The sequence below is a fragment of the Varroa jacobsoni genome, unplaced genomic scaffold (assembly GCF_002532875.2).
Source record: "Varroa jacobsoni isolate VJ856 unplaced genomic scaffold, vjacob_1.0 scaffold_909, whole genome shotgun sequence".
In the NCBI taxonomy this organism is placed as follows: Eukaryota; Metazoa; Arthropoda; class Arachnida; order Mesostigmata; family Varroidae; genus Varroa; species Varroa jacobsoni.
Genome location: NW_019213811.1, coordinates 243471 through 265329, shown reverse-complemented (window position 1 = coordinate 265329; position 21859 = coordinate 243471). Strand labels below are relative to the sequence as shown.

The following is a 21859-nucleotide window of genomic DNA, read 5'->3' as shown; positions in this document are numbered from 1 at the left end:
TAGTCCCTTAGGGACAGCGTGGGCGTGATAGCTGCATTTCCACTGTAAAACCTGACAAGTGATTTTGATTTATTATTGCAATGGAGAAAACGGCAGCGACAAGACGGGTAGCACCGTTGGATTATACGGGCGTTATTGTCTGTTTTATAAAGAAGAAAACCACGTCCGCCATCTTCGATTTGCGTTTTTTTCATACCTTATGACCTTCTGAAACGGGGCTGGAAAAAGGAAAAGCTCGAGGCCTCCCGAGAAATATCTGCGCTTCTATGGAATAACACTAGATCTACGCACCCAATGTCTAGCTAGCGGTACGAACATGAGCTACCAAGATTTTAACAAGTGAGTTTGTCGTAGAGCGTATTCATGGCAATCAAAGAGCTCGATGGCGAAACAGTATGAATTAAAATTACTTAACGCAACCGTACAGAACAACTGTTACTATGCGAGAGCAAAATTTTACTAGAATACTTACCGAAGACTTTTGTATCCTTTTAACCTGACAGAGGTTCGACAACGATTCTTCTAGTTTAAAGAATTATCAATTAGATGTGCTTCTGTTATTGGCCCAAATCATATGGGTTAAAAGTGGGACTTTAGGGACCGCTAATGATAAGTCAAATAACTTAGCTAAAAAAAAGTGCCCAGGGAGATGATTGAAAATTAACTGGACAAAACAATGCTTCGTAATCTAGCTCATCGAGCATAAAGGCTACGCAACAGTCGTGATTATTTATGGTTCTGGTTTGAAAGATACCTATTAGTCATCATTCATAATGGCTGGAAACAGCATTACAGACGTCGAACAATTAGAAAACAATAACAGTTATCTAGAATAACAAGCACTACAGTATAATGCCTTACTTTGATTCGTATATGCATAAATGTATATATAAACTAAGTTTTAATTTTTCGCAGTTGAGCTAGCCCCAAAAAAGCTAGTGTTCCAAATACAGTGGTCCATATAGCCCCGCGTTCCCGTAGCCGACATAACCTTGAGACAAGTCATCCCAATAAACTAAAATTAAAGAACGAAATAAAGTCAGATACTATACTAACTTCATAAAGTGCAATTCGCGGTCCGTCTGTCTTAGTTCTAATGTAGGCAGACATGTGGCGACCGTTCGACGAATGAAAAAATGGAAAAGCAGTATAAATAACGTCACCTTTTGAAATATAGCCGGAAAACTCAGTCGTCTAAATTCCACCAAATTTCTGGAATACAATAATATTCATTTTTATAACCAACAAAATGGCTGGAAAAGGAGAAGAAACAATTAAGAACAAAGTTATTCGATATATGCAATATATTTTGTATGATGGTGTACTTTCGTCATGTAGAGTATTTACTGCTACCACCGATACACACATAGTGTTGAGCCAACGAGCTATTACTTAAAAGGCCAATTTTTGTCGATTCAGGATTAATTCACAACTGGGCCTATGGTATCACGTCGGCATGCCTGCTATCCAGAACGAACATTTCGGTGTGATTTTTATTACTGAAGCATTGGAAACCTAATAACTTTTATGTTAGGCTTTTTTTGGAGAACGAAAGTGTAGTTCTAAAGAAGGTCTATTGTATTTTAAAGGCGGAATCAAGTGTTCACAAATGGATTACTCTTGCAAAGAACTTTTGACAAATCGACACCGATTAGGTTACACCAATTGTTCTGTGGTCAGTGTGAAGACACACCTTTATTTTTCTGCGCGAATTGTCACAACGAGTACGGACGAGAAGATGAAAATAGCGAGTCACTAATTCATGTTGACGAATAACTTTCCGGAAAGTTGTAGTTTGATAGGTATCACAAGTTCTGGCAGGCGATTTAGAGAATAATTTCAAGCTAAGAATCATGAGAAAACAGGCATCTACATTTAAAAAATGCAGAGTGGTCAACGATTCTCTCAAACGCGCCTTTACAGGAAGTGAGACGTAGATGTACGCGGAGAAAGGGGCATAATCCTAAAGACCACCTTTGTGAGACTAACACAGCATCACAGGGTGTACTTCAGGTAAATACAGTTTTTGCTGATGACCAAGCAGACGTCGACCTTGTGAGTGCATAACCCAGCTGCAATTTGGTCAAATGACACAATGGCTGTCATAGTCTTCATTTTGCCCTGTGCCCTTTCCAGTCGTAACCAGTACCAGGGCAATCTTTGGATGCCTTTCTATTAGACGTGATGGCATATTCTTTATCTTCATGATTGTAATGCCACTACTGGCAAGCGTCCGCGGTTTAAATGGATTCCACTGGATAGAATAATGGCCAAAATAGAATAATCGAAGTGTTTAGGAAGAAATGGGAACAACAGAGACTTTCACTCTGTGTTCTGTCTGCCCTCTGTCTGTGGCAACCCATACCCTTTACATTAAATGACCCTCTTGCATACAGTGCGCTACTACTATTAGTGATCATTGTTATGCTCGTCCTTATTCACAAGCAGTATGGTTGTTTATGCCTATCCCTTCTTCCTTCTCTTTCAAGCCACTTAAAGCGAAACCAAAGTATAACTGAGAGAGACTATTTCTACTACACCAGCCCCACTAAAGGGACTGCACCACCAAGGTCTGCTCTCGCTCGTCACTGTCTGAAAAATTCCCAGACCAGCAGCAAATAGGGTCCACGGGCTGGCAACGGCCGCTAGCTGCTTGGTGGTATTGGAGAGCGAAGTGAGATCGAATTCTCGAAGGCTAAGAAGGGCCTGGCCAGGCCTTGTCGAGGGGCCGTCGACGACTCTTGCAGCTCTTTAGGTAATGTCATCCCCCCTGTCTCCAATGTTTTCTTTTAGCGGCGCATCTCGTACATGTTCCGTCCCACGCTCACACTTACTCCCACGCAGTGGCAACCGTTACAGCAGTCGTAGCAGAACCCCACTCATGTGGAGGATCCCAAACTACAGTATGAGCATAAGCAGTTTATTTGCTCGACCTCCCCGATGGCCACAGAATTCTCGCAGGCCCCATATTTCTCGTCAGTCAATTCCCGGGTCCTTAGAGCCCATTTCCAGGACTCGCTTTGCGTACATCTATACAACATTCCTTCAAAGATGTTCTTTTGCCGCGCGTCTCTCTGGACTAAATTCAGGAAACTTTAAAGCTCTTTTCTTTCCTCTTCAGGCCTTGCGTACAGGTGTGTAGACAGCTGACGGGCGGGACAAGATCTATACACACCTTTTCCTGTAAGCTTCCATCTAACATCAGAAAATCATGCTTTCTATCAGCACCACTACAACCCCTATGTGTCTTGTAAACCGCGTGAGTGCCGTTCGACTACACAAACGCAATGTAAGCCATCCTTACTCCCCTTTCAAAGCAGTTTTTGCACACAGCAAAGGAAGGCGCAGCAGGCACTAGAAACTACTTAGCCGATAACGTTTTTAATCCAGTAGATTAACCCATACCATTACTATAAAAAAATTACCAAGCAACTCAGTTAGAATAGCGGTAATATTTATCAGCTATTACCTAAACCCTTCATAAATGATTGAACTATCTAATAGGTAGTAGTGCCCGCAGCCTAATCAGTTAGGATTCGGCAGGACAATGCCGAACTGATTAACCAGTTGTCGAAACTAAATGGCCCGCTAGTGCGGAAGGGCCTTAACGACCGCGATAAAATTTGCAAGTCGCGCTATCATCAATATCAACGTTACTGTATCGCGCAGTTCCAATGAGCGCCTAGAATAAACGTTGAGGAAAAAGAGCTCGTGGAAACAAGAGGTCGGGCAGCATTAGGGCGGACCGCGTACCTTGGCGTTAAAATCGACAGCGAAACGAATCAGGCGGACAGCTGATTAAATGAAGAGCTGCGTTCAGCTGGTTTGAGTTGCGAATAAAAACTCGTCCATGCCACTAAGACTGTACTACGTACTGCGATTCGAACCAATAAAATAGCAAAACTCCACCGTTTTTTAGATGCAAACGGCAGTTTGTATAGTTATCCATACAAGGAGCATGGGTAGGACATTGCAGAAGCTTAGCTCCACCTGCCATTGGAGGACGAGGAGGGTCACACTATCATAAGTTTTACACTTCAGACTCATGGCATCACTAGAGCAATCATTAAGCAAAGTGGAAGTTTCTCGCACAGAACAAACCAGTATGTAGTAATACAAGCGATTAGAAGGCTGTTAAAAGAATGATTTCGTACTGTACTCATTTTGTTTAAATAATTGTCACGAGTAGCGGCTCACACACAGAGAGAGGTATTAAAAATAAATAAATCGAAAAAAGAAACAAAAGGTTTCTATGCGTAGGGAGACGAATTAAAGGTCATAAAGATCATGGAGTACAAGGAGCTGACTTTTACGAACAGAAATTGGTCATCGATACGCCGAGTTAAATTCTGTGTTTTCCTAGGCAAAGTATTCGACTATTGGCCGGATTTGCTGATTAAATTTAATGCTACTACCATCAATGTAGATCACACAGAAAAATCGATGTTCGATGGATAAAATAACGATGACCGGACGAAACAAGTCTACTTAATTTTTAGAAATATGTCAAAGAAGTCGCGTTGAAAATTGGGTAGGTGTGCAAGGCGGCATGGACGCATGCTGGAAAAAAAATAGCCGAAGATATAGGCAAGAGTAATTTCGATATAGAAACGTAGTGAATGAGCCGAAGAAGCGTCAGCATCTCCCCGAACATCCAACTGCAACTATCTGAAAGTGCAAATAAAAGAACTGCGAGTGCGACTGGCTATGCAGAGTATCCCTTTGAGAATTTTAAGCAAGAAAGCACTGACAATGACAAAGATTTAAGAGCACAGTAAAAAAAATAAAGTTGGCCTTTGAACTCGATAATGCAAGCGAAAACGATAATCTAGCATAAAATGGTAAGGTAAATTGTTTCCACAGGAGTAATAGCATTAGAACGCAAGGTTAAACCAATCAATTTGCCTACAGCGCCTAAATAGGTTGATAAAAACACCAAACCTTTAAAGGTATATGCGAAATGTAGGCAAAACGCGCGCGCATAGAATGTGATACTACTGTAATAGAATCGGGACCTAACTAATATTATGAAGCCAAAAAGCCAAGAATAAAAAGTCCATATGTAAGTTAGCAGCATGCTTGAACGGTGGCGGATGCTTAGAATGATATAGTTCGAATGTCATTATGCTAACAGATACATGAAATCAGCAAATAGAATTACCTCTTTTGTGTAATCGTGTATTTGGTACGAATAGGCGATAAAATGTGAAAAGGGCTCATATAAGACATATAAGTAATTTTTTTTTACTATATTATTAGACATTTGTAAGACGTAAGTATTGTTAAGCCCATATATGCCATTTAATTTATAAGAGCCTGCACATTTGACCTTCATAAGACGATCATTTCTGATACATATATTTCTTATACATAGTACGTTATGAGAAATTAGGATACCCCACAGGGGTATAGTATGTGAGTTTGTTCAAAACGAATCCATTTTGTGAGTGAAATCCGAAGTTTGCCTATGTCAAAAACAGGCATTTAGACAAAATTTATTTGCATTTGCTACTTAAGTCATGTAACCATCGTCTACAATGACTATAGCTTCAACTAGGAGTCCTAACCGCCAACAGACTCATTTCAAATATTTCTTTTGCAAATGTGCGTATATTTTCTTGATAAAGGCGCAGTTGAGCAAAACACTAGATCAGGCCAGAACTTACTGGACTTCCTTTCAATAACGTTCGATGGTTCATCTAATGCAAATTATACGGCGGCAATATGTCCCCGTTCCTGGGTATGCCCATATTATCTAGTCGTCAATTTTGTACTATGTGCGGCCGCTATAAGCCGGTTCGTACCGCACTGAAAAACCTAAGGCTTTTCTGCAGACATAGAGAAAAGTAAAGCAGGAAGGCAAAATCTTTTGATGATACACTCCCATTTCTGGGAGAAGCATGATGAAATGATGTCTTTCTCATCAGATACTACAGTGAACGTGAATATGGGTCAAACAATTGCATTTACTCATAGTGGGTACATCTTCCGAATCGTCAGCAAGTCAGCAATCATTTCGATAATGGTTTTTATATTGAGCAAAAAATATCCCTATCGAACGGGAATTGAAGACGATCTACTAGTTTATTCTTAAGAAAGCTGAGACGCAAGCGACACCGATCAAATCGCTTAGGTTTTATGGGCTTGCAAAGAGCATTGGCTACACTGGCGTATACACAAGGTCTTTGCAAACAACCTAACATAGATAGTAGCCCCGCTCGTATGATATTTTATCGCCAACGATATGGTCGAAACATAACGATAATCACAAACGCGCTCCAAAACATCGAATAACTACGCAGCTGTTTTTTTTTTTCGTTGCTCTTCGAGTTTCCGTTGAACTGTAATGGAAGCTGTCTCTGCAACTGCATACGATACAATGCAATGAATACATAATTGATTTGAGATTATTCAAAGGTTTCTAATCTCGGTGGAAGTTTATCCTACGCAATGGGAATGGACAAAAGCTGACCTCCATTAAACTTCGGTCGTTAACTATGGCTACGTTCGGAATGACTTGGTACGGGCCTCAGATCGTAGGGAATCGGGTGAAAAAGCTTGTCTTTAGTCCGCTCATATAAACGTATGGTTGTTTTATGGCTGCCATATTAATTGGCCGCGCTGACCGACCTACTCGAAGGTTTCGTTAGGCAGAGAATGGTCGGCTAAAATCCATTTTAGCTTTAACCTGCGAGCCTAACGGTCTTATCACAAGTGCGGTCCGTTAAGTAATATTCTTTATTTAGTAATCGTAGGATAGTGCATAATTTCAAATCAAGCTCTTGATTGTATTTCATTCTTGTTGCACCAACAAGCTGCTCGATGAACCACCTTTCGAAAGCTTTTTTCACGCATCATAGCAACGCATCTTTAAACCGTCAGCGTATCCAAGGAAGCTACCATCGGCAAAATCACTTATTTCTATAAAGCACGATAATGGCAAATAGCAATGGTAGAGATTTTAGGATCATAGTTCTATACTAATGAATTGGCCGAAGTCATTATCGATCTAAGCCGTAGCAACAGATCAACTGCAAGAGAATAAAACGTTCTACTATGAGACCTTAATTTCAGGTTTTATTTGGTGCAACAGATGCTATTCGTATCTAATAATATTACTCTTCTGGTAAATATGAGTTTCATAAAACGGTTCACGGGAGCTAACAAGAACCGCCCGATTGAACTGAGTCATTTTTAATAATTAAGTATAGGTGAGACGGTAAACAATGAATTTATGCCGGGCAGGATCGAGAAAACAATTATGCTTTAAGAATTACAAATCGTATGGGACTGAAGGTACTACAGGGCATCGATATACTGAATCGTAGTTATCAATATTAGGTTTATTAGGTTAGAAGAAAGTTTACCGTGTTCTTACACCACATTTTGCATTCACCTGATAATAACTTACGTTGTGTCTCCGCCGTCGTTGTTCACGACTCTCGCCGATATTTTCATCAAATAATAAACACCCTCTCTCCCATTTTGCTTCGGAGATGTCTTCCAACGACGTGCAGATTCTTGATCTATGTCGAAGGTAAAGCCACGAAGGTAACTGACTAGTGCACGAAAAGGTGGGAATCCATCGGCACGACACGCAAAGTACAGATATGACCTCTCACTCGAAATCTGCAGGGCCACTTTGACGGTCTTTATCGTACATGGTCTTGCGTTATCATAAAGCAGATGGGCCTAATTTTTGTTGACGGACCTTTTCCTTTAGGAGCTTGATTGCCTCAATGCGTTGATCAATTGTTTAATTCATAGGAAGCAATGTTTAATGAATAAGGCTCTTGCAGTCCTACCCAAATACAAATTATAACTTTTCTCGGGCATATATCTGATTGGATCTTCGGCTTCTTATCTGAAGCTATCCACTCCAATCATTGCTTCACGTGAACGTGAACTATTTCTCATCGCGAGTAATAATTCTGTGTAAAAATTGATAATTGTACCTGCGCCACATTCGTTATTGGGCGGGATATTTAGATGCCGCCTTGAGTCATATGTTAAGTTTAAAGGATTCATCAAGTACTTGAGCTCGAAGTTTTTGTATAACCCCAAGGGACTTGGAATGGTTAACCGGAGCGGTGTGGTCACAGCCCATTTTTTTGGCCAATCCCTAGAGCGTTTCTTTCCCGCCTTCCTTTGAAAATCTCCTCAGATAGCCGTCACCAAACTCAGGCGACCAAAAGGGGGTATTCTCTAGGATCCATATATCGTTTTCAAACTTGGCAAACCACTTTTGAGGAATCCTTTTAGCAACAGCGTCGTTACAGTACATACGGCAAATAGCGTTAGCAGCGTCTTCGATTCCACGAAATATATAGTACAGAAGGTGCTGAAAATGTTTTTTTTGCATCTGAAGCGTCCATATTTAAGGATTTCGTTCGAGTCGAAAGGGCATTCGCTACATAATACTATTAAAGCACCTTGACGGAGCAGGCAGAGCGCCTCCGAACGGTATATCAGAAGGAAACAGTAAATGACGACAAGTAGAAAAAAAAAAGGTTTTCGAAGCACCAAAATTTTCTCTGATTTTTTGAAAACAGCAATAGCCATTGTCTGACAGAAAAGGTTAGAAACTGATTTGTTATTATAATGTTAGTCAACAATTGATAGATTCGGTACAAAATGGCAAATTCCTTGTAAAAGACTGGTGGTATATTTCATCAGCAGTAAAATTGCGCTTGGGTTTTTATCTACTCAATTGTTTAATTATCGTCAATTTAAACGTGTATCGAAAACAGCAGTTTCGAATGGATGAACAGATATAGGCTCGTTAGGCACATCGTATGCAAGAATCTATTCTTTATTATTAAATAAAACTATACAAGGACAAAACATTAACATTCGCAGTGCAATGGACAAAACCAATGAGATGCGATGCGCATAGAAGTAAGAAAGCCAATGGGAAACATAAGGAAAAGTCCATAAGCTTATAGCACGCGCTTGTAGTAGTTGAACTGATAAATTAAGGCCTACATCAGGTGGATCACACAACACGTACGAGAATTATTTACACAATGGAATATCTATGAATATCCGATCACCGCGAAATCGATGAACAGTAAAACGAGCCAAAACACAATTTCAGGTACGTTAACTAGTCAGTATCGGTAATGGTTTGTTTCGTGTGAGAACAACAATTCAATTACTGATTAGATGGTATAGTGGCAAAGTAGAATGATACACACATATATAATTAACACAGAAAGGTAAGGAAAGATATGATTTGTACGTTTTATAAACATAGTTTTGAATGTAAGAAACTATAGACTTATTTAGGACTTTAAGGATGAATCCTGCAGTCATCGCCACGACGCTGTGACCGCAGAAACTAACAGAGACAGGAACGCTTTAAAAAACCTACAATGAAGGCGTATCTTTGTGAACTCTGATCCGCTAGGTAGTTCAGGGTATTCTGGTTAAGTATAATTCAGGTATACCTCTAGTGATTAAGCCATTAAATACACTGTCCTAACAAATTCTATTTCGTATTCTTCGTGATATCAACTGAGCCTTATACGATGCAAGATGGCTACTGCCATCGGTACTGTTACTTTGACTTACTGTGGTTCTCCTACTTCAGTAGCTCTTAGATTCTCCCTGTCTTCTTCGAGAAATTATTAATAAATGGAATTTGAACTACTAATCCTTGTTTTCTGCACATAGAAACTAGAAATAGACAGAAGAAATAGATAACCGAGGTTTCCGCACGTTTCAGAAATATTTATGCGTAGAAAAATAATGTTAATAATAGTATTATGACCTACGGCTAGGTAATATTATTAAGTATCGTACTTATTACAAAAATATGTCGAATCTGTAATATACATTAATAATTTCGCTGAATTTTAGGGAGCAACCATGGAAAAATATCACTGATTTGAGGCCGACAACGAGATGAACGTTTAGCTGGGCGCACATTCGGACCAGTATCTGGTGCTTCATGCACAAGTTATTTGTTCCCAACAGGGCAAACAAATCGATTATCACGGAAAGAATACTTGTTCCGAGCGTGTGCTTAAAAATTTGTTTTAGAGTGAACATGAGTGTCTTATTGGCGTTTATCGGCAACGTATGCAAATAAAACATTTTGATGCCGTGCATTCAAAAACCAGTACTCACATTTTTATGAAGCATTTCACAGGTCCTGACCGGAACATTGAAAACAACTGAAAAATACAAAAGAAAGCCTAGAAGCTATTAACCAGTGAGGCTAATCTGGACAAATACGTTGTTCATCGATGCTACCCTTGCAAGAACAGCTGTAAATTTCTACATTCAAATATCAAACAAATAAGTCTATGACATTTTGACGGATTTTCAAATGCTTTAACTTCTACTGTGGATGTTTCGCTCTCTATGGGAATTGCTCTTATGGAAGCGCACAGAGATTGACAATATCGATGACTGCCGATGCGGTAAATTGAGGGGCCTCGATGGAAGTCTATCTATCGTGGTGGACAATGATTGGTTCTCAGCCTTATTTTAAAAGCAGCCTTGACCTTCTCGTTGATGTTGTCTGTATGCTATCGATGTCTGCATATGTCAGATGAGCACATGTTTCAGGATGACAAATAGTATCTTAAGGTCTTTCTTAGCTTACATAGGTACAGATGCACTATATATATAGAGATATATACGTTTTTTAGGTGAGGTGGCCTAGGTTCGGAGCCGGGCACAGACATACTTTGTTTTATGCGAGGAGTCAGTCGTCTTGAACAATGCTAAACAGCAATACCAGATGTAAAACTCAAGTCTCACTTCGCATTTCCTATGTAATACTATGCTGATCACAGCAGTAGTGTAAATGGCAAACATTTGTGTTAATCTTTAACTTTATTCTCTATAAGTTAAGAAAGCCAACGTTGGCTACCAAGTTAGTCATATTATATAGTCAGGTATTTTCAATTTACCTCGAGGACTATATAACCCCTCGGATAACATGTAACCAAAAATTGGTCTGACGTAAAGTCCATGTAAGCAAACACGCCATTATTATAGAGGTACAGATTGAAGATATTGCTAGCAACGCTTTCGAGAATTATTCAGATATACCCATTTGAAAACAACCTATGGATTAAAGGTGCTTGCGAGACAGTTTAACCGTACTGTTAGAAAGACGTATGCTTGCGACGACCGACTGGGAACATGTTTTCATCTGATTTCATAAATAATCTTTGTTATGTTGCCCATAGACATTTCCATTTGAATTACAATTGTTTTATGCTTAATTATATGGACAACTTAGATAACAGACATTGCAAGGGTCGTAATGGTAGAGCGAAATCTTTCCTGGAACTGCATACAATAGCTGCTTGAGACGGAAGGGCTACGGATAAAATCAACTGATACGATCTGGTATTTTGCATTGAGTGGGTTAATGAAAGGTGATTATCAAAATAGAAGACAAAAAACGGCTAAGCGTCAAGTAGAAAGCTATTTACGGGCAGGTTACTATATGATGCAATTACATGTATGTTCGCATTCATTAGGGCTTGCTAACATATATCGAGGCTGTTTATATCCGGAGTATATACACTGTTTTCAACAACAGCGAGTATAAAATAGGAGTGAGCAAATGCTTGAAACTCACACGTCACTAGCACAATGAAGAAGAACTCCACGGACCACTTAAAACGACGACCTGCCGAAAGCAGATATTCCGCAGCATGCCCGCATTGTGCTGACATTTTACCATTTTTCTCTGTACTTGCCCTCATTCGGACTGCACACCCTCTCGTTGGCTCCTTTTTCCTTGCTCTTTTATTGCGCCTGTGCTTTCCGCTCCCACGCTTCTGTGTGTGGGAGGGGCTGCTTGCCGAACTTGTCTCTACGGAATAACTAGTGCCAGCGTTTGAACGATATGTCACCAACCAGATTTGGCCATTTGTCACGGGAAGCACTAGGTAGATCTTCAACGACAACAATATACGACACACCACCTATCCTCTATGGCCAATGCAAATCATTATACTATTATTGAACACTCTGTGTGAAGACTGATTTATGGCTGCACTGTAGTTCGGTAATGTAATCATATGGTCTTGAAGTGCATTTCTAACCAATTGGCGAATATAATGCTATGCTGGTAAATCAAGCTCTATATGATCGCTACCACATCCTTGGTTATTAGATTGTTCCTCGATATATCTAACAATAGCTGTTGAAGTACGTACCCCGATCCATCGACCTTTAATAATCATCCCCACTGATATACACTAGTTTTATTCTGCTGCAATATGCCCTTTCTCAATATGGATAAGTACGAAGTGTACTTTAAGTGTATTTTTTTCAGTCACCAGGTGCATCATTGTTCGAAAGACATCCTTAGTCACGATATCATCATAAGTGTGGTTCACACAACGGTCAGTAGTAATCCTAGCTAAAACTGAACCGGTAGATCGCTATGCATCTTATGAATATTTGTACATAGGCAGCAACATTATTATCAAGGTGCTATTAACACAGACTTGGAAAAAAAACAGTCAAACTTTTCCACAATTTTCAGATACTGCAGAAATAGCAAATTACGTATCAAGCTCACTTTTCCAGGTTTTCCGTTATCGTGCTGTGGCATTTATTTGAAACTGATGATTTAGGAAATTTCTTAAGACATGAAAAACACGACATTAAGTAATAGATATTCTTGCAGAGTTTGAGACGCAGGCTCGAAAAAAAAAAAATTTGTACCTTTTCTCTTTGCTTCACGAATTCTCGATCGGCAACTCTGTTCATCTAGAGGTCAAATTATACCGTTTAAAATCGTATGGGCGTGGCCGTTCTATTATATAGATAATGTGTGTGCTTTTGCGTTTGGCTGCAATAAACTGCTCATGCAAACTTAAATATTAGACAATTAGCGAGCTATCTCCGTTTAAGCCTTGCTGAGTGCGATAATTTTTACAAAACTGGAGGATCTTCTCTCAACCTGTAGTTGAAACCCAAATAGGACTCCATCAATATCATGCTTGTAATGCGTTATCTGAATCGACCAGAACTAGTACATAAAACATAATTCAAAATTAACAAAAGACGATTGTTTAGGATAAAATGGCTGATGGATTAGTGCCAAGAGCACTGACCTAGCCTTACGATTTCGCAACCTGTTGCCGGGTAGAATGGGCTTGAAGAACAAAAATTGACAACCTTATTTAATAGTGCAAGCCTTTCAGTACTTGAATGCAAATGCTGTTATAGGATAAATCCTGCAACCGTAGACCTTTCTTCACATATTATCAGTCACCTTGAAGGGTCACAGAAGGTTACAGAATGCTACCAAATTTGCAGCCAGTGTTCCGAGAGTAATACGATAATCTCTATTCTTATGTCGTACCTTGTGATACCCGGGTAAGATACTTAAGCAATTGTCTAATCCTAGTGACGGAATACATTAGAAATCTAAACATAATCTTAGCCATAATCTTAGTCATAATCCTAGACATAGCTGCGAGACTTAACCTGGACGTGCAGATTCATTGAACTCTCACTTTGGTTCGTAACGAACCTATCATCGTTATAGAACTGAGATGCTAATTAACGAGAGTATATTAACTGTATTTGTTTTAAATTAGTAATAATTTCCCTTTGCTTATTCTATTACACCATGAGTCGTCTGAGCTAGAACTTCGCTGGTATGACCTCTTTCGTGTCACACCTATGAACTTTGTAGCCTTTGTTCTGAGTTCGAAAGATTTCAGCGAAATTAAGCCCGTTTTTAGGTACTCTTGAAAAAGAAAGAATACACACTAAATTCAACTAACAGGATTAGCGAGAAATGTGTCAAATCTTACAGGGCTATGTATCATTAAACCAATACAATTGTTCAGAAAAATAAGATTACCATTTTTGTTTTCCTTTTACTACGCCTTCTAAACCCATGTAGCGGTGCATCAAGGTTATGTGTTGTTCCGTATATATATTACCTAACTTTTTAGAAAAATAAAAACAAACCGTTCTCTTAAATGTTCCCATTGTCGCGTCGAGTTTACATCGTTGCAACGGTTGTCCATACGCCGACTGAAGTGTTAAACACTTATTTTGCCGTGGCTTTTACCTGGAATAGATTGCGGTCACCAAGCTTATGAAGTCTTTATAGAACAAAGCTTAAACCTTGGTTGCTTGTAGCTCAGAACTCATGTTGGCCTCCTTATACGCTGGTAAAATGTAGCAACATTACGCAAAACAAAAGAGAAAAAGTAAAGAAGAAGCTTAACAACGGCGTTGTTCTGTGCGCGGTCAAAACAGGTCGATTACCCATGGCCTGGATTCGTATTAGCCCAAAGCGAAAATATCTGGACAGACGGTCCTAACACTACACAGGCTTCTGAAACATAGTGTCAAATTGTTTTGGCTATCATCCTGGAGAAGGTCTTTGCCCTCATTCGCTCTGGCTTTATGGACGTCCATGTAAATGATTTAAAGCCGACCGCTTATTTTAATAACTTAGGTACGCGCCCTACGACACGGCTGCACGCAAAGCAGCACATTTAACGGGTGCTCTTCGAAGTTGATAACGGCCTTTTTCATCTTGAAACCAGTGAGGCGATCCGTCATTATACAGAGAATCGCACAGCTTTGCTTACGCGGCCACAGTTGTTTTCCTATCATGGCTAGCAGCATTCATGGTTATTAGGGGTATAATAAAAGAGACATTAATATCTATTGAGTCGCGGACCAAAGCTGACTTGGTGAAGGCGATGGGTTTTGTGCAGTACTACCTGGATAACTTGTCCCGAAACACTGAGATGTTCAAGCATCGTTCATATTCCGTGTGTGATGTTGATAGTTAGATAGCGAATAGTCGCTGGCAAACATTGACATTAATGATCTACTTTTGAACACATATTCTTTTTGAACGTGCCGGAGCTGTTCCAGATCTAGAGGCAATGCGAACTCGGACTGTGTCCGCATGGTTCTAGGGTATTCCAATGTCGAGATCTCTTCCTACGCCATCAAGTCCACTCGAGATAATCTTCCCAGTTAAATTTTCAGATGAACGCACTTTTCAATATATATCTATATGAACGATGTGCTGCTGAAATAGAGCTTGTTTAAGCCATACCATTGGGCAGATTAACGACACACACATATCATATTTAGAAGTGGAAATTTCGCTAAAAGAGTTTTCCGTTTTCAACCCTCTAGGCTGATCGGATAATATGAATCGTTGGAAACAAACGCCGTGAAAAATCGCGTTGTATTTAGATAGCAGCAATACAAATTTCAAACCAGAAGCATAAAGCTTTCCTTTGGGTGCTCAAAGGGTCGCGAGATTTCTTCCTAACCCACACATAGGTATATATAATAAACAAATCGGATGGAAATGCGTTAAATTCTCTACGAATCAAATCGAAGTATAGGATCGGCCGATTGTTTCTGAAAGAGATATCAGATAAAACTAGCCCCATTTTTTGGCTAACCTTCTTGCTACCAGCCTGTTAACCTCGGTGTTCGGTGTAGACAGTATTTGTCTATTGGCACCTAGGTCTTGGTATTTGTATTCACGGTTGCATTGCTCTTAATTCTTGGTTCTTACCCGGCAGGAAACAAATGCAGTAACGGCTAAATAAAAATTCTAGTGTACTCCAGATGGATGTACGCGTCTAAGAGACGATTCTGACCGATCGTAACATTAACATAATGTTTTGTTATGATCTTATGCTCCAGGATCACTTACTGCGACTATTAAGAACGTTAATATAAATCTTCACAATAGATAATATAAGTAATCAATAGCTACTATTGACACATACGCACTAAAACGAGTTCAGTCATCGTACGAGGTATTGCTTTTGTCGGGGCTTCCTGTTTATTAATTTCAGAGTCTGAGTAGACTTATCTTTCCGGACTACACACCACTGCGAAGTGCGCACTTCAAACCACATTGGAGAACATAATATAGCAATACCTAAAAGAAATTGTTTGTTTTACTCAAATTAGATTTCGTCTATAAACGGAAAGTTGTTACTTTATGCCTGACGCGAAAATGTGATGACAATAACATAATTTTCTTGAGTAAACTATAATTAAAAAAATGATTACATGCACCAATATCGTTAGGGTAAGGAAACAGTGCAATAATAATAATGCTTCGTAACTGTGGACACACTTCTAATTTTCTCTAACAAAAGCAACAATTTTTATACTATAATCTTATTCAGGTAACATTTTCTTATGATAAGTAGCTGTGCCGCTGATTAGAAAAGCTTGATGATATAATTATGGCTACGAGTTGTAAAACAAAGCAGACGACCATTTACAAAAAAAGCGCGGTATCTATTCAAATATCATATATAACATGAAAACTCTAAATTTAATAAAGACTACTGCATTCTGACCTCTTGAGTGAGCTCGCCGATATGTAGTTCCGGTTTTACGAGCTCGTTCTCCGCACTTATAATGATAGAAATTAAAAAATTTTCCACTATGAGTCTGACGGACGATATCAACAGCAGGCAGACGGTTTATTCATTTGCAATGATATGCGGCAAGACGCCCTTCTCATTTAGCGCAACCATAGTTTAATCCTGTACTCCAAATCTGTCTACGTTACCTGCACGTGACGCCGAATAAGTCCACATCATAAAAAGCAGTTGTCTTTCTGCTAGAAAAACCTAAACTAAAAACGTCTAAGATGATATAGTATTCTCTCTTTGGAGTCCGGAAATGACAAAGCACCAAATTACTCTCACGCTATACTGCTAACGTAAACAGCGCCCTTTCGAATAATTCCAACCATTATTACTAGTTTTCGTAGCTAAACTTTCCTCATTTCGGTTGGCTCCATCAGTGAGAGTTTCACATTGACAGTGTAAGCGTTTCAAGATACTGCAGATCCGGGCCGACGGAAGAGCACCTTTATGTAGAAACCAGGCTTCAGTCAAGATCGAAAGCAACTTTGATCTAAACATTGCAGCAGTGTTGTCACTGTTAGGCCTGTGTTTACGAAAACGACATTATATATATCGAAAAAAAAAAAAAAAAAAAAGCTATCGTGTAGCTAGTGATGATGAGAGTTGAACTAGCTTGAAACAGCGTTGTCTACGCCAATACGGTGCCTTCGACCGGCGGTTTCGATCCTTTAAGAATACGTCCCAATCTATGGCATTATAGTGATTTTTGCCGATTTCCAATTAAAATAATGAGATTCAGATCCCAGATCCTCATTTTTCGTAATCCGCCGCTGCGACCTTTCAGTTCCTATGGATAGTTAATCAACCTTCATGCCAAACTGAAAAATTGCAGAAAATTATATCGTGGCTAGGCCATCAGTGTACATACACATATACGTTTAAAAAATCATACATATGTTTGTGATGGTCTTTGTACTTGATCAATAAAGAAAAAGATGTTCCAATTGCTTGCAGGGTACATTTTCGTGTTATAAGGTATATAGTAAGATAAGTATATACAGATAATATAGGGTTGTATTCTTTCACTTGAATATGGCGCGTAGCGAATTGCTCATTGGCAAAGATGAAACTACCGTAGAACTTATCTTACTGCATGCACAATGCCCAATACGCAATATGGCAATGCACAGAAATTAGTTTTCTGTTTATTTAGGTGCTTGCTAGAATATGACTGTATTTGAATTATTACGGATTATTCATGAATAAGAAACATTAAATATCTGTTCGTTTAAACAAAATACTACAAAAGTATATCATCATCCGGCCAGGAAATTTCTGTTTTTGTAGTTAACTCGACCTCAAATCGTTATAAGAAGTTATACGCTTTGCATTTTGCACTAATTTCTTTCTCTACATTCTTTCTACCACGTTCTTCATTTGGGTCTTTATCTATTTTTCGTTATTTTTGTTTCACAAACTTTTATCATAGGATGACGTTTCGTAGCACGTAGACTAAATAACCTGACTAAAGAATTTCATCTATCTCAATAAATACCTAGGTTGTTTAGGTCCGATAGCTTCGCTAAACATTTGCAATGCAGTAGATTACAATGGAACCGGACGCTGCTAAGATCGTTGAAATCAATTGTTGGTGGCCTAATAGGCCGAACTAATAATCGCCTCTACGTAATATTGCTTATATAAGTGCGTATTCATTAGATTCACTCGTACAGAGTAGTTGGGACTATGGGCCTACCGCTGGCCACAGTGAAGCAACATTCGAAGTCATTCCCAAGGCTATCAAAGCAGCTGTTTTCGCCGCACGTTAACTGTACCCATACTGTTACCTGAATAATTGTTTTTACGTTTGTAAATAGTATAGATCATGTTGTTTGCTTACCGTACTGCTATGATGATTACGCGACGTCGTCACCGCGTACGACGTTACAATCCAAGACTGGTTCTAGCAGGTGTATAGACCCCGACAAACACCGATTTCTACGAGACGGCTCGAAAAACTGAGATTCAGAAAGAGGTAATCGTGCTCCACCGTACGCTGCCCAATATAATACAACCGTTAGTAGAAAGCGTTGTGGCTGCTGCCGGGGACATTTAGCCAGTTGTCATAACAGAACACCCTGCGTTTCTTCTTGTCTTCGCGCGTGTATTACACGTATGGTCATTTATAGGACGACTTTTGTCGATTCGTATGTATATGTCATCTATGTGTTGATGATAAAAGCGAACTAGTATTTGTACGGTTGTATACAGTTGCGTGCTATGTGTTGTAATTATAGCGTCTTACATCGTAATTAACTAGGAACAAAAAAAGGTAGGATGTCTATACTCGAAGAATAACCCCAGGCTGTCAAGCCAAGGGAAGAAGCGGATGGCGGTGTCAAGGAATGAAGGGTACCGGAGGCAACCAGCCGAAGCAGATGGATATCCGAAAATAAATTGGTTCGACTGCGTTCACAATCGCTATTTCCAGCTGCGCGTGAGATAAGGTATTGGTTGTCGTTGTTAGGCTAAGCAGAAACACTTCATTTTTCGTTCATGCTGTATGGATGCCCTAGAAGGATACCGACGTACGAGAAACTTATCAGTTGTGCAATTGTTGCATGACGATTTTGTGTACCCGAGGCATTTGTGTACAAATAAACGCGCCACAGCAGTACGATGTCCAAGGAAAAGGAACATATTTGAATTAGACGCGCCAAAGATCCACAAAATATTTGGAAATTACGTAATCACTACGATAATATTAATTGTGATGCATTTTATGTATGGCAGCGATATTACCTATATATTCAGTGACTAGTACGCCTTTTTTTAGATGAGTCCAAGTGACCGTCAGTTTTAGCAAAAAAACTAGTTCTGTGTTTAGAAAATTTATTATTACTAGGACACAGGTTTCTATCGAAAAGTACAGCTTAAGTCATTTCTGCACATAAGAATTATCTAGCGCAGGCACCGGTTAATATCATACAAACAGTTTGCACCAAAAAAGCAGTGAGCAGGCAATAAGATAATGTTTTATACCATTATATGATTTGTTAGCTAACAGGCTCAAATCAAATGCTAAAAAAACGGAATCAGCTTCACCCAATTTGCCATATGCGCAATACGCATGTGTCGATGAATCGGCCCTAATTGAGCTTTGGCAAAAAAATAGTGGCTAATTATTCATTTTGTATTATGGAGCACCGTAAGTAGCGTCACTCACGCAATAACCCATTTTACGTAAATATCGTTAACACACGTTATCGACGTAAATACGTAACTCGTTTATAATTCTTTATTACTGTACTGCCAATGAAATCATTTGGAAATGGCAGCAGCGACGATGATGACGGCAATGATTACAAATCGGTGGCTCATAACGGTAATGCTGATAGGATATAAGTTCAACGATAATAATGCTGTCTAGCATTTCGCGTGGACTTCGTTCCTACACTACAAACTTACGTTTAGATGAAATTAACTATACAGAGGTCGATCGCTAAGGTCGACAATAGTTCTTACATTGCACAAAGCGAATAGTTATCGACCATCGTACATACCCCATTGTCTCCCCCCTGCTTTGCTCTTGGGTTCTCTAAACGACAACACTTAGCGACCGTTGGCTGTATCCGTTTCGCATCACAGATTGTACCGTTTGGTCTCATGACCCGAACCACGTTTCGGTAATGACCGTTACATGAATCCGATATGAACGGAAAAATATTTGAGTAGTACGTCGATCACGTCATGTTACTCTAGTTAAATGGCCAAACGCGTGGAAAAATAACCCGTTGTATAATTGTCACGCGTAAACACTGCAGTGCAGTGCCCATTATACCTACGATAGCCATTGAGAGTTGGTAGAACAGTAAACATGTTAATACCTTTATTAATTTTTTATAATACTTATACTTCAAGCTGATATTTTTCGGATTTCTACGGAGTATTTTGCTAAATGCCGAGAACACTGATATGGCTAGGAAAACCGAATCCCCATTCATGCCTAGCTATCAGCTGAATAATTGAGCTTTGCCGTTTGATCTAGTGCCGGTTTATAGTGTTGCAATTTTATATACAACTTCCTAATTAAATGTTGTCGATAAATGGAGACGAAGCTGGCCTTTAGAACAGTTAAGCGATCAACAACACATAAGTTCGCTAGTTTCTATCATAATACGCCAAACATGCGCAAACAAATACATTATCTATACTTAATTATAGATAATGTGGTCAATTCTTTTGGTCGTCGTACGCTGGTCTAAAGATAACATGGAAGTTATCGGAGAACTAAAACACTACGCAGAACTTTTGAAAGTAGGTTCTGTTGAAGCCTACGTTTAGTCAGATACATCGCATTAAAAGTTTTTCTCGTTTGAAAAAAACTTCAAGTGAGCTAAAACTAATATGTGCGCGTTATAATACGACAGAAGAAGCAATTCTCCTATATTCAATTCCCTGCAGCCGACATAATGACGAAGCTGTCACCTTGCGCAGATACACGTTAAAATTATTCATCGAAAATAAGAAGTGGTGTGCCTACCGTTCCGAAATAGCATCGATAAGTAGTGATGACTCGAAGTAATTCCGCGAAGTCTTTTTTTTTTCTCATAATTAATAAACTTTCAGTTTTCATGAATCTATGTTTATTATTTTTTTTTAACTGTTTGGTACGCTGTAGGGTATACTATAAGCGTAGATCGAAACGCGTTAATTACTGTGCATTGTACAAACAAGGAAAACGTGGAAAGAATACTTCCAAGAAAAAAGACCACAGTTAAGTACTTTATTTAATTGCTTGTGTCCAGTTTTTGCTATTATGTTCCAACATGGCAATGAAAGAAAACGGTCTATTTTGAGGATGGTTATAGCGCTTGGTTGGACAGCACATAAGCCAGAACTATTGTGTTAGTAGTCGCGTAGGGGGTCAGTCGAGCTGTAGCCTGGCCAGCCAGATAGTGAAAAGGCGTGAGCACATGGGCCGTAAACTGGAAGCAATTTCTATGCGTTTAAAATGACTTAACCTCTCGCTATATGTAAGCAAAAATATCAAAACTGTCTTTCTCCCCAATCCTCCGGTCGGGATCCCAGTTTACTCAGCTGCAGAAGGAAATTCTCAAGTGAAAGATGGTTGATCCAGCTGTTAGACGATTTGCGCGGAAGCTTTTTGGATCCATCCAGTAGCCGTCGAGTAAGTCTACGGCGCATCTTAACTAAGTGCATACTTTCTAGGTGTCCCTCACATAAAAGGCGAATGACGACAAGATTTGATCAACACGGCAGACCCAAAAAGCTTTCAGCTGCCGAGGATTTCCACTTGGCACCATCGTTGACGCAAGCAAAACGTATAAAACAAGCTGATGGCGTCTGATCAAGCGAATACGGGTTGAAGAGATTGCGGCACCGTTTAGAACACTGGAGAGTGAGACACGTCCGGTCAATAACGATCCGACCGTGTACGTACATAGCAATAGTGAACTGAGATGGGGTATCATGCT

The 21859-nt window shown here is 39.5% G+C and overlaps 1 protein-coding gene and 1 long non-coding RNA gene across 3 annotated transcripts in view; one reads left to right on the top strand and one right to left on the bottom strand.

The window, feature by feature from the left end:
• The window catches only part of LOC111264879 (uncharacterized), a 29336-nt gene extending 13134 nt beyond the window's left edge, over positions 1 to 16202 (bottom strand). For both annotated transcript variants that reach the window (XR_002683134.2, XM_086970236.1), the window contains exons 1-4: positions 16175 to 16202; positions 15762 to 15916; positions 13960 to 14062; positions 10132 to 10178 (exon numbers count right to left, since the gene is read on the bottom strand). Coding sequence is in view for 1 of the 2 variants with exons in the window: in XM_086970236.1 (XP_086826362.1) it covers positions 10132 to 10178; positions 13960 to 13980 (68 nt within the window). In the remaining variant the exon portion in view is untranslated. The remainder of the gene's footprint in view (positions 1 to 10131; positions 10179 to 13959; positions 14063 to 15761; positions 15917 to 16174) is intronic.
• LOC111264880 (uncharacterized) overlaps positions 1 to 21859 on the top strand; it is a 153115-nt gene that overhangs the window by 3476 nt on the left and 127780 nt on the right. The gene's annotated exons all lie outside the window — the stretch shown is intronic.